Source organism: Talpa occidentalis, unplaced genomic scaffold, assembly GCF_014898055.3.
Source record: "Talpa occidentalis isolate TD23 unplaced genomic scaffold, MPIMG_talOcc4v2.1 talOcc4.7, whole genome shotgun sequence".
NCBI classification, from domain to species: domain Eukaryota; kingdom Metazoa; phylum Chordata; class Mammalia; order Eulipotyphla; family Talpidae; genus Talpa; species Talpa occidentalis.
The window spans coordinates 91,272,356-91,285,072 of record NW_023605083.1 but is presented as its reverse complement, the minus strand read 5'-3'; the positions used below and the strand labels follow the sequence as shown (position 1 = coordinate 91,285,072).

At 50.4% G+C, this 12,717-nt stretch overlaps 1 protein-coding gene and 1 non-coding gene across 2 annotated transcripts; both read left to right on the top strand.

The window, feature by feature from the left end:
- Nucleotides 1-7,940: 7,940 nt before the first annotated feature.
- Nucleotides 7,941-10,588, top strand: LOC119231720 (asialoglycoprotein receptor 1-like). The gene is made up of 8 exons (XM_037493444.1): nucleotides 7,941-8,023; nucleotides 9,070-9,186; nucleotides 9,328-9,423; nucleotides 9,503-9,574; nucleotides 9,751-9,837; nucleotides 9,928-10,079; nucleotides 10,157-10,263; nucleotides 10,379-10,588. The coding sequence occupies exons 1-8, from the start codon at nucleotides 7,960-7,962 to the stop codon at nucleotides 10,533-10,535; spliced, it is 852 nt and encodes a 283-aa protein (XP_037349341.1). The 5' UTR covers nucleotides 7,941-7,959; the 3' UTR covers nucleotides 10,536-10,588.
- Nucleotides 10,589-11,673: 1,085 nt separating this feature from the next.
- Nucleotides 11,674-11,757, top strand: LOC119233159 (small nucleolar RNA MBII-202). Its single transcript, XR_005122310.1, has one exon. It is a non-coding gene; the product is annotated as a small nucleolar RNA MBII-202 (small nucleolar RNA).
- The last annotated feature ends 960 nt before the right edge of the window (nucleotides 11,758-12,717 follow it).

The following is a 12,717-nucleotide window of genomic DNA, read 5'->3' as shown; positions in this document are numbered from 1 at the left end:
TTGAACTCATGCTGCAGGGCCTGGTTGGCTGGCTGGTGATAGCCCGATGGCACTGAGACTTCAACTCCTGCGCTACCAGGGAGGCCCACTCAGGTTTCCTTCTACTACTGTTCATGTGTTTGATAGGCTCTTACTCTGAAGGCTTCAGCTGCAGCTTAGATGAGCCATTGCTGGCACCAGCTGTGATACCACCCCTTTCTTCCTCTGAGTCAGGAGCCCTGCAGGGGAAGACTGAGGTAGAGAGTGCTGGAAGTGGTGGTGGTTAAATCCTGAACAATGCAGAAGGGCCACCGCAGCAGAAATTCAGAGTTGGATGCCAAAGACTGACTAAGGAACAGCAGTTATGGGGAGGGATGGCTGCTACAGCCCAAACCGATCAAGGATAGAGGCAGAAATCCCGGAGGCATGTCACTCACACCTGCTGTCCTCTCCGTGGTCAACCCTGCAGAAATTTCTGTGCAGCACTCTATCCATCAGAACCCAGCCCATCAAACCCTGGGAGTGGCGCCCAGGGGTCTGCATTTCAGGAAACCTTCCAGAAGATTCTGAGGCCTTGCTGGGTGGAGGAGTACTGCTTTAGAGGATGTCTTTCAAATAATCCTTCTTTTAGCTTGGTTCTGCGTAGGAGCAGATGGTTTGAGGCTGTGCTGTTTTCTACCATTGGCTGAAGGGAGAAATCTGTGAGCTGAGGAAGGTGTGTGCAGGTAATGTGTCTGGACCGAAGGGGTTAAGGAGAATTCATGGAGAAGGGATAAATCACCTAATTCTGCATGCATTATTTTTAAATTTACAAAAGTAATGTATGTATCTTACAAAGATTCAAATAAATATAGAAATACATATGGTTAAAAAGAAAGTTCCCTCCCCATCTCATTCCACATACTCCTCAGAGGGAAGCTTGTTAGCAGCGTGGGATGGATTCTTCCAAATCTGTCAGGAGTGCTTCCCTGGCCGTTTAAGGAGACTGTGCTTAAGTGGATAAGAGCACTGGATTCCCAGACAGATTTGGGTTTAAATCGCTTTCCTCCACCCTCTCTTTCTTTCAACAAATACTTTGACTCTTCCTCTGGCCAGGTAGTGCTTGAAATGCTGGGAATGCAACATCCTTACCCTCTGGGAACTTGGGGTCTCTTCAGTGGGTACAGCAGACTGAGGAAGTAAAGGAATATAGATCATTTAAAGTAACGATGGTGCTTTAAGCTAAGCATGGCTGCTGGGTCTGTGTCTTGCTAGTTTAGTTAGGAGGTCTCTGCTTGGATAAACACTGGAGTTGAGATTTGGCCTGTGGTGAAGACTGGGCTCAGGTAGAGTGGGGGTACAGAAGAATGGCAAGGTAGGAAGAAGTTTGGAATGTCAGAGGACAGAAGGTCACTGAGGTGGAGCAGGGTGTGGGGTGGGAGAGAAATAGGAGGTGAGTCAGAGAAGGAAGCAAGGCCTGCTGCTGGACTCTGAATTTTATTCAAAGAGCCAGTTGGGCAGTGGTGAGGAGCTTTAGATGAGAGTCATGGTGTGACTGACTGGGCAAAGAGAGTGCCTTCTGAGCCCTTGCTGCCTTAGCTGTGAATGGGAATACCTCCCTGGGCTCTTGTGAGGAATAAAGGGGTAAGACATGTAAAGCTCTTGGCAGACAGTGCACGTGAGAACACGATAATTATTGCTTTTAGCCTCTTGGTCTATTCTCATTTTCTGGTAAATTTGAAAGTTAAATAAAACTCGGAAACATTTGGAATTAATTTTTCACCCTCTAACAAATAGGAAAGAGGAGGGGAGAGGGTCGTGGGCCACAATCTCCATTATCCCAAGGCTGAGGAGGTGTGCTTGGGGTAGATGCAAGTGGCGTCGGGGAGGGATGAGTCTGGATAGAGAAAGACCCTTATGGAGATAAGGCCCTCAGGCCCACCCTGCAGGAAAGTTCTGTCCGGCTACTGGAGGGAATGTTGAGGAACATCAATTCATCAGTTTACATTATTTTTTTAAGATTGATTTATTTATGCATACAAGAGCTGGGGTACAGGCCAGAGTTGCGGGGGGTGAGAGGATTCACCAGAGACAAAGCGGGGAGCAGAACAGGCAGATGGACTGAAATACACTGCCGAGGGGCACTGGGTGAGACAGGAGAGGTCTGCTGCGGCATGTGGGTAGCTCCCTGGCCAGCTGGGGATCAAAGTCATGCTGCAGAGGGTGCGGATATATTCACAGTGCTGTGCTCAACCCCTTGCACCACCAGGGAGGCCCCCCAGTTGACACTTTTTTTTCCCAAATACCCACCCATTCATACATACAAGAACCAGGGCACAGGCCAGAGGTATTGGAGGGTGGGTGGTGAGAGGATTCACCAGAGACAGAGTGGGGAACAGAACAGGCAGACTGACTGAAACACACTGCTGAGGGGAGCAGCGGGCGAGACAGGAGATGTCTGCCACGCATGTGGGTGTCTCCCTGGTCGGGGATCGAACTCGAGCTGCAGTGGCTGTGGGTAGCTTCATAGGTTGTGTTTTAACCCCTTGGGCCACCAGGGAGGCCCACCCCCAGTTTACATTTTAAAGTGGTGCTCAGTGGCCATCATATTCCAGCCCCAGGCCACTCTGCTTCCCTCTTTGGAATATTATCACTGTGCCTCTTTGCCCATTTGTTTAGGCTTCTTGAAGGATGCTGGGCACCTAACTCCGGCCCAGAGCCATGGGGTATAGCCCTAGCCCTGTGGGTATGGGGCAAGGGCGAGGCCCACTCCAAATGTGAATTTGAAAGTACCCTGAGAGGGTGGGCAAGAGCTGAGGTTGCTCAACCCAGGTCTCCTCCATCGAAGGGGACAGGGCTGTCTTAAACAACACCCTGGGGCCCCAGCTCTGCCCCAGTTGCTAATTACCCTCTGGGTTATGGGGAGAGACACTTCTGCTCCAGACATTGAGACACCTGAAGTCTAGTTCTAGTTTTAATGAAAATAAGAATAGAGGTGCCTCACTGGTGGCACAAGGGGGTTGAACTCAGCACTATGAAGCTATCCGCAGCCCCTGCAGCATGAGTTCCATCCCCTGTCAGGGGGGTGACCCATGTGGTGCAACAGACCTCTCCTGTCTCACCCACTGCTCCCTTCAGCAGTGTATTTTGGTGGATCTGCCTGTTTTGTTCCCCACTCTGTCTCTGGTGAGTCCTCTCATCCCCCCCACCCCACCACATCTCTGGCCTGCACCCCAGCGCTTATATGCATAAATAAATAAATCTTTTTTAAAAAAATAAAAACTGCTAGCCGATGCTGGGCACTGGTAAGTGCTGAATACTGTGCTAAGTGCTTGTCACTCCTCTCATTTAACTAACAATAACTCAGAGATGGCCGTGAATCTCACTTTCCACATGAGGGCTATGTGAAGTCAGGCCTCTGCCAGAGGTCTGTGGGCTCTTTCTGCTGCCTTGTCTTTTGCTCCGTAACATCATTTCTTGGCACCTCTGGCCCTCATCCTCCTCCTTGGTGTCTGTGATGTCTTTTTATCAGTCCTTTCTCTGTTCACCAACTGCTCAGGCCCCCTCCAGTCTGCAAAGCACATCCCTCTTTCTGACTTACTCTAGAGGAGGTCCTTTCCCCTTGTTCCTTGGCAGTTTTTCACTGGGCACACCTGGTCCCCAGAATGAAGGGCACCCTCACTACCTGGCTGGTATATGGGCAGTCCTGGGCTCACTCTTCTGCTTCTCCCACAGGCAACAGCTGCTTCCTTCCCACTGTGCTTGGTCACTGGGTGGGTCCATCACACCCGGCCACACTCAAGTGTCTCCTGGTCCTGTGTACTCAGAGCCCCCCCCCCCTCACCCCTGCACAGTAGTCTCCAGGTCCATTCCGTTCCTTTACTAAACTACCCAAGTGATCCTCCTCTGGCCTCAAGCCTCACAGTTTCTCATTGGGACCAACACAGCAGCTTTCTGACTGAACTCCTTACTCTCAAAGATCCATCCCTGAATCTTCACCCACTCCCAGGTCAGGCCATTGACTGCACTACTGCCTGGCCTGCAACACTTCATAGGGCCCTGCAGTCTGTCTTTCATCTTAGTTGTTCAGGTGCCCCAGCAGTTTTGTTTCTGAGTGTCTACCCCAAAATATATATACATCTTTATAATTCTGTACATGTGGTAGTTAGTCGTTAAGGTGGCCCCACTCATTCTCACCTCCTGGTATCTCGGCCCTTGTTTAGTCACCTGCACCTAGTAGGGCTGACCTATGCAACCACTAGGAGGCTGTGGCGATAATGGAGCATTATATTTGAGGCCAGGTCATAAGAGAAATTATGGCTTCCCTCTGTGCTCTTGGATCATTTGCCCTGGTGGACACTAGCCGGCATGTTGTGAGGACACTCAAGCAGCCTGTGGAGAGGCCCAGGTGGTAAGGACCTGAGGCCTCCCACATACAGACAGTACCAACTTGCCAGGCGTGTGAGTCACCTTGAAAGTTTGTCCTCCAGTCTTAATCAAGTCTTTAAAGGAATGTAGTGCTGACTGACATCTTGACTGCAACCTCCTGAGACCCAGAGCCAGAATCAACCTACTAAGCTGTACCCAGATTGCTGGCCCTCAGGAGTGCGATGAGAAATAATCCCTGTTTAAGTTGCAAAGTTGTGAGGTGATCATTTTTAGCGACTGTCACTAATAATATGCACCACTGTCTAAGTCTCTTGTATGTTACAAAACATTACCAAGTAGAAATCTAAAGAAAGGGGATAAAAAAAAATACATAGATGAAGTTCTAATATTTTCTTGCCACACTCATAATGAATGATCTGGCAATCCTTGAGGGGTGCAGGTCCCCCCACTTTGGAGACCACTGCTTTCTGACTGACATTGAAAATGCCTCCTTCTGAGGTTCCAGATCCTCCTGGATCTGGAAGCTACCTCTCTTGACCATTTCTCTTCTGCTACTGTTCCCTCTCCCCCAGTACTTGCTTATAACCACTGATAAGATCTGACTGCTTTCCCAGGTCAACCTTATAGACATCCTCTAGGGAGCCTTTCTGGATCGTCCTGGAGATGTATTAACATGTTTAGAACCCCGCCTGCATTCTCCTGGGAAGTACTCAGTTGAAGTACTCAGTACACAACTCAGTTGTGTGAAGTGCAATAGGCAGAATTCTGAATGTGGTCCCCAAGCCCTCACTGTCATCCTTGGAAACTATAGATAAGATGAAATTCTCACAATTATGTTCTGTCTTGTTGATCTTCTATGTGTTCATACCTATACTCACATAAATATGTTGCATACACAGGTGACAGCAAACAGGAGGGCCTAATCTAATTACACGAGCCTTTAAAAATAGAGCAAATCAGAGAAGGCAGGAAAAGGGGGCCATGCACTGTTGCTGACTTTGAAGATAGAGGGGACCACATGATGAGGCATCTTGAGCAGAGGGTGACCCCTGACAGCCAGCTAGCCAGCCAGAAAGTGGGGACCTCATACCCGCACTATGCAGGGAACTGGAAGCAGATTCTTTTCCTTCCCCTCCAGACAGGAACACATCCCTACCAGCACCTGGGCATGGAACCCATGACTTGTGCTTGGACTTTTGCCCTCCGAACTGTGAGCTAATAAATGAGTGTTGATTTAAAACTGCTGCATTTGTGGTGCATTATTGCTTGGCAATAGAAAACTAATACATGATGCTTTGTCCCTGAACACCCTGCGTTATATATATATATATATATATATATGAAATTATTATTTTGTTTTGGTTTTGCATAGAAGAACGGGGTGTAATCCAGAGGCATGGCGGGGGGTGGTGTGGTGTGGTGTGTGTATGAGAGGATTCACCAGAGTGGGGAGAAGAACAGGTAGATTTACTGTAATACACTGCTGAGGGGAGCAGCGGGTGAGACAGGAGAGGTCTGCTGAGCCATATGTGGGTCAGCTCCCTGGCTGGGGACCGAACTCAGGCTATAGTGCTGACACTTAACCCCCAGATGAGCAGGGAGGTCCTTTACGTAATTCAATGACTATATTCTTAAAGGAACAAGTTCACAGAATATAAATCTACCACGGCTGTGGTATAGTTTTGTTTTTAGCTACTTTTTAGATTCTCAGGATTATCACTAGTATTTTGCAGGGGGCTAGCTTGTAAGTTAGTGACCCACATAGCATGTTGTTTGATTTTCTTTCCAGTGTTTATCAGTGGGACCTTTGGCTTTGGAGGTGTTTTTCAGTGCTGTTCCCAGCACTGCTTCCTAACCAATGAGTTTAGGGAATGTGGTCATAGGGTAGAAACCAGCTTGCAAGAACAGTATTCCAGTATAACATGCAAACAGAAGAATGTCCAGATCCTAAGTGTGCAACTTGCACAGTTTCACACTGATCATACCCATGCAACCAGCATCTTCCAACACCGGCCCTCCTGAGGTTCTTTCTAGCCAGTACTTCTCAAGTGAAACCATTAGTCCGACCTGCCTGAGTAAGCCAGATTATAAGAGATAATATCAGTGAATGCTACTTTAACAGTGCAGCAGCCACCAAACGACTAGCCACAGTCCCAGTGCATGCAAACAATGGGAAGGGGGAGTATGGGGGGGTGTTTTCAAGAGACAAATGAGGGGGTACATAGGGCTTTCCAATTTTAGCAAGGAACATACTTTTAAATATCTCACAATATAAAACTCTCACAATTCAATTTTAGTTTTCTCATGGAAATAACTGCAGGACTTCACCTTTGGTAACAAAAGGGAAACATTAATATCCAACACTGCCCAATTTCTACCTTAGCGTAATTACTCCTCTCTGAGCACAACCCCTTCTGAGTCCCCTGTGGGGGGCATCACTGGGGTCCTGGCCTAGCCATGAAATGGTATCCCCATCCTGGGTGTGGTTTCAGGGCCAGCCCTCAGGTCCTGGAGTCAGAACTACCCAAATTCCAGTCCTCTCTCTGCTGCTTCCTTTTGGTATGACACTGGGTGAATGGTGACCTCTGTGGAGGCCTCAGTTTCCTCCTCTGCAAATTGGGTTTCCTGTAATGGTAATAAGAGGGGTTAGTGAAGGCAAAGCTCCAGCACATAGCAGGAGTCAGGAGGATTGTAGACACCATTCCCAGTGGAGGTGGGAAAGCTGCTCTCCTGCCTCCTCCCTGCTCTCATGCTGCCTGAGCTCTGGACTCTCCAGGAGAGTGAAGCCAGTCAGCCTCAACCAAGCAGCTTGGCAATCGGGACTGTACGAAACTGGGGCCTTACTCAGATGCCAGGGTTACAGGCCTGCATTGGGTAAGAACAGAGATTGTGTCCCTCTGATCCTGGCCAAGATAATTGGAGACACCTACAATTCTGGGAAATTTAGAGGCCGGAAGTAAATGGGGGAGGGACAGAAGGGGAACAGCAAACTACACCCCTGGCCCCTCCTGGCTCAGCACCCCCTCCCAAACTGGGCAGTGTGGAGTGAGTGAGGTGACCAACCTGTGGGGGGTGTGGGAGGACAGACCAAAGGAGTTCCCCTCTCAGGGAGGAAAGCAAAGACAACCCATCCCCTGGTTCCACCCCCACACACCCTCTGAGGTCCAAATCCATTTTCACCTCTGTTTACCGTCCAAAGTCCTGGCACTAGAGATGCCAGGTCTGACCTGCTCAGCTATCTAGGGCTGTCCACACACCCTAAATTCTCCAGGCTTCAGTCCTCTCCTTAGCCTGAGATCTGCACAGCATTTAGGGACCCAGGAGTCAACTTCAAGAGTTTCAGCAAGTAAAAGGGGAAGAAAGGCAGGGGGAGTGACTGGGGAGGTGGGGGGGGAGGGAGGGCCTGGAGGAGACCTCGTGTCAGGAGTGGTGGGGGCTGGGTGGGCAAACTTCAGTGGATGAATTTTGGATGCCAGGCCTGGGAGGGAAAGGGGGAAAGAAGAAAGGTCTCCATGTACCTTGATAATCGCTTAGAAAGGGAGTAGACCCCACAATCCAGCTCCATCCAGCCCCAGCCTTGACTTAGCCACAGGTCCAGCCCGCTGCCCCACCATGACAAAGGAGTACCAAGATCTTCAGCATCTGGACGAGGACAATGACCATCAGCTCAGAAAAGGTGAGGGGATGCCGCCCCCCACTTCTGAAAGGTGAGCACTTGGAGACAGCCTCCTTGTCTCAGCTCCTGCTTCTGTGACTCAGGTGCGCTCTCTGGGTCTGTTCCACTCACAGAATGTGCGGCCTGAGCTGCCAGCCTTAGGAGAGGTGAGGGTGTGGGGCTGGCTTCCTTTTCTTGATGATGGATACCCATGACTTCCATGTGCCTTGTGACCCTCACCATGATACCTGCTTCTCAGGACCCTGGGGAGGGGGTGTGAGTAACCGGATGACATTAGGCTCCCTCTCTTTCCCTCTTCCAACACCAGCTAAGACTTTTGGCTTTGCGTGTGTGTGTGTGTGTGTGTGTTTGTGTGTGTGCGTGATCCATTTGCTCAAGGGGGTAAGGTTTGTATGCAGAGGCAAAGGGCCTTCTGATCTGAGGGACGCTCTACTATCTCAAACCGCCCCGCCCCCACGGGAGCAAAGATGTTGGTTGGTTGAGCAAGAATTCTGAAGTTCTTGGGGCATGGCAGTGGACATGTGCTTTGATGGTGGAAGGCGCCTCAGGAAAGGGGAGAAGGGAGAAGGCCCATACTCTAGTTCACAGGGGACAGGACTCCCAGGCTGGGAGTAACCAAGAGACCTGACGTCTGGGACCCTGCCGTCTCTCCCTACACCCAGAGCAGAGTGGGATTCATGGAGAGAGAAAGAAGCCTCCTTCTCAGTGCTTTGCCGTGGAGTGGGGTGGGGACATGACCCCCTAGCTGGCTGCCCACTCCCCAAGTCACAGCCTTAAACTCCATCCCCAAGGCTCAGTTCATCAGCTGTAGTGACCTGGCCAGGCCACTAGGTGTCAACAAAGGCTTAGGGCTTGGGTAGGGCCAGGGCAGGTCAAAGCCTCTCACCCCTTCCTAACCTTCTCTCCTTTCACCCTCCAGTGACCCTCAAGGTCACTCACTACACAAATTTCTTAATCTAAATGCTTCTGGGTTACTAGTGCAGCCTCAGCATCCTTCCCTCCTCAGACCCCAGAGTCCCTGAGCCCCGCACCCTCTCCTTTTGCAGTGCCGGCTCCTCCCCAGCCGCTGCTTCGGCGTCTCTGCTCCGGACCCCGCCTCCTCCTGCTCTCCCTGGGCCTCAGTGTCCTGCTGCTGGTGGTTGTCTGTGTGATTGGAGCCCAAAGTGGGTGCCCTGGGGTGGGGTGCGCTGGGAAGGGAGTAGTGTTAGGGGGTTGGTGAGGAGTGGGTTTGGGGAGTGCTGGCTGCTGTGGTGGTGGACACCCCCTCACCTTATTTTATCCCATGTTCACTCTGTCCCATGCAGACTCCAAGCTGAAGGAGGAGATGGAGGTTCTGAGGGAGACGATCAGCAACTTCACAGAGACCACGGAGGTCAAAGTCAAGGACCTGAACGTTCAGGGTGCGGGAGGCTGGGGCTGGGGGGCTGAGAGTCTGTGGAGGGCAGGGATGTGGGGATACTGAGCACGTTTCTCTCCTAGGAGAAAATGTGGGCAGAAAGATGAAATCCCTGGAGTCCCAGGTGGAGAGACAGCAGCACGACCTGAAAGAAGGTCAGAGAAGCATTGAGGGCCTGTGCAGGGCATCGGGCCCCTCAGGCCAAACCAAGGGTCTCAGTTGAAAGAGGGGCAGCTGTGACTGATCTTGGGATCAGCAGAGAGAGACCTTCCCAACCCCCATGTTTGTACTGACTCCTTCTCCTCTCCTCTTCCTGCCTGGGTCTCCCCAGATCACGCTTCCTTGCTGCTCCACGTGAAACAGTTTTTGTTTGACCTGCGAGGCCTGAGCTGTCAGATGGCAGTCCTCCAGGGCAATGGTGAGAGGCGGGTGTTCCTGTCCTGCTTTCCTGCCCCCTTTCCTCTCTCACCAGTGCCTCAGCCCCCACTCCCTCTCTCTGCCCACTCAGGCTCTGAAAAGGCCTGCTGCCCAGTGAACTGGGTGGAGTATGAAGGCAGCTGCTACTGGTTCTCTCGCTCTGGGAAGGCCTGGCCCGAGGCTGACAACTACTGCCGGCTGGAGAACGCCCACCTGGTGGTGATCGGCTCCATGGAGGAGCAGGTGAAGGCACCGGGGCTCCTCTGGGAGGCTGACTGGTCTAAAGAGAGGTCACCAACATCCCCTCCCTTTCTCACCAGAAATTTGTCCAGCACCACACGGGTCCTGTGAACACTTGGATTGGTCTCACTGACCAAAATGGGCCTTGGAGATGGGTAGATGGGTCGGACTACGAGAAGGGTTTCAAGTGAGTGTGTGCCACCCCGCAGCCCTGCCCCTCCTCCTGGGCCCCGCTGTCCCAGTCTGACTGGCTCCAGGGCCCAAGGGGGCTCCTGGGGTCCACGTCCATCTGGTCTTTGTAGGAACTGGAGACCAGACCAGCCTGATGACTGGCATGGGCATGGACTAGGAGGAGGTGAGGACTGTGCCCATTTCACAGATGATGGCCGCTGGAACGATGACTTCTGCCAGAGGCCCTACCGCTGGGTCTGTGAGACAGGGCTGGACAGCACCAGCTAGGAGCCTCTTCTCCCCTTAATTTATTTCCTCAATGCTTCACCTGCTAAAGGGGCCGAGCTTGGAAATCTTCCTATTTGGGGGGGATCTCTTCTTTCTCGGGATTTTCCTCTAGGATCTTAAGGGCAGAGGAGAGGATGGTGTCTGAGGAATGTAGAATGATGTTTGGAGGGCCAGGAGATTGAAACCCATGCCATTTTCTGCAGTTTGCAGGTTATTATTGTCATTTTTTTTTAAGAGTCAAAAGAAGAGAAAAATACTAAACATTCTATGAGTTGTCTGGTTACTGGGGAGTATGAATCGGGAGTGGACAGGCTGGCACTAGGAAGGCTTGGGCAGGCAGCAGGGCATGTTCAGAACCCAGATAGCCTGGGTTAGGAATCTGGCTTTGTAACTCACAGATATGTCAGGGCAAGTTATTTTGCTCTCTGAGTTTTGACTGTAAAACAGTATTGTCCCTGGGGACTATTCTTTTTTTTTTTTTTTTTTTAAAGATTTATTTATTTATTTATTTATGCAAGCACTGGGTATAGTCAGAAGCGTGGGAGGGTAAGAGAATTCACCAGAGCCAGAGCGGGGAGCAGAGCAGGCAGAAGGACCGAAGTACACTGCTGAGGGGAGCAGCGGGCGGCAGGAGAGGTCTGCGCGCCATGTGGGACCCTCCTCCAGTGGCCCGGGAGCAGCCGGGGATCGAACCGGCGCTGCAGAGGCTGCGGGCAGCTTTGCAACCCAGTGCTCAACCACTGGGCCGCTGGGGAGGCCCCCCTGGGGACTATTCTAACTGCACCAGTCTCCCCAGGAACAGAACTACCCTGATGTGTTGAGTGCAACACATCCTACCCCGAGGGTTTGAATGCTACTTGTGGGTGACTGTTGCATGTCTTCTGGTGAATAGAAGCAGTGTCCACAGACAGGTAGCTCCAAGATAGATGCAAAGATCAGCCCACAAGCAAGGAGCGAGGATCACCAAACAAAAAAGAAAATCAGTACCATGGAAGAGAAGCTCCAATTAAACAGTTCACAATCCAGGGTGGGAGTTGATAGGACAAACAGGCCTTATAGACACTTATGGGCTTACCCACAAAAAGTGACAAATTATTAGTCCATAAATAAGACTTTTAAAAAAAAGCAATAATCCACATAATAACAGGCTCTGGAATCGCTGCACTGCTGTGTTGAAAGCGCAGTTGAACACTTTTCCATCTGACAGGCCAAGCAATTGCTTCGGGGTGTGGGTGGGAGACCCTGTGGGGCTTCATCCGGGTCTGTGTCTGGGGCAGGAAAAAAAAAAAGCAGCAGCAGCAGCATGAACACAAGATTTACTAGTATATAAATTTCTTAACATCTTTGTAGATAACTTTGAGTTCAATAGAGAATCAAACTGAAAAAGTCAAATGATTTAGGAAAGGAGAGCACTTTATTCTGAGATTGTGGGTTGTTTTAAAACAATTTTCGTGCCTTTCCTGGTGGCGCAGCAGCGGTTGAGCGCTGGACTGCGAGGCTGCCCGCAGCCTCTGCAGCGCCGGTTCGCTCCCCAGGCCGCCAGGCGAGGGTCCCACATGGCGCGCAGACCTCTCCTGCCAGGCGCACTGCTCCCCTCAGCAGTGTACTTCGTCATTCTGCCTGTTCTACTCCCCGCTCTGGCTCTGGTGAATTCTCTCACCCTCCCGCGCTTCTGACTGTACCCAGTGCTTGTATAAATAAATAAATAAATAAATAAATCTTTAAAAAAAAAAAGTTTGCTATTAAAAAAAAAGAAAAAAACTTCCAGACAGAATAAAAAATAAAGTTCAACTATATGTTCAAGCGATCCATCTAAAACAGAGGTTGAGAATAAAAGTATGAAAAAGATATGTTAGACAAATTTTAGCCAAAATAATCACCATATAAAGTATATATATGTATATATTTAAAATATTTATTTATTTATGGATACAAGAACAAGGGTACAGGCCAGAGGTGTTGGGGTGGGGATTCACCAGAGACAGAGTGGGGAACAGAACAGGTGGATCAACTGAAACACACTGCTGAGGGAAGCAGTGGGTGAGTCAGGAGAGGTCTGCTGCACCTTGTGGGTAGCTCCCTGGCTGGGGATCGAACTTGTGCTGCAGTGGCTGAAGATAGCTTCATAGGCTGCCTCTTAACCTCTTGTGCCACAAGGGAAGCCCTAAAGTATATTTTATAA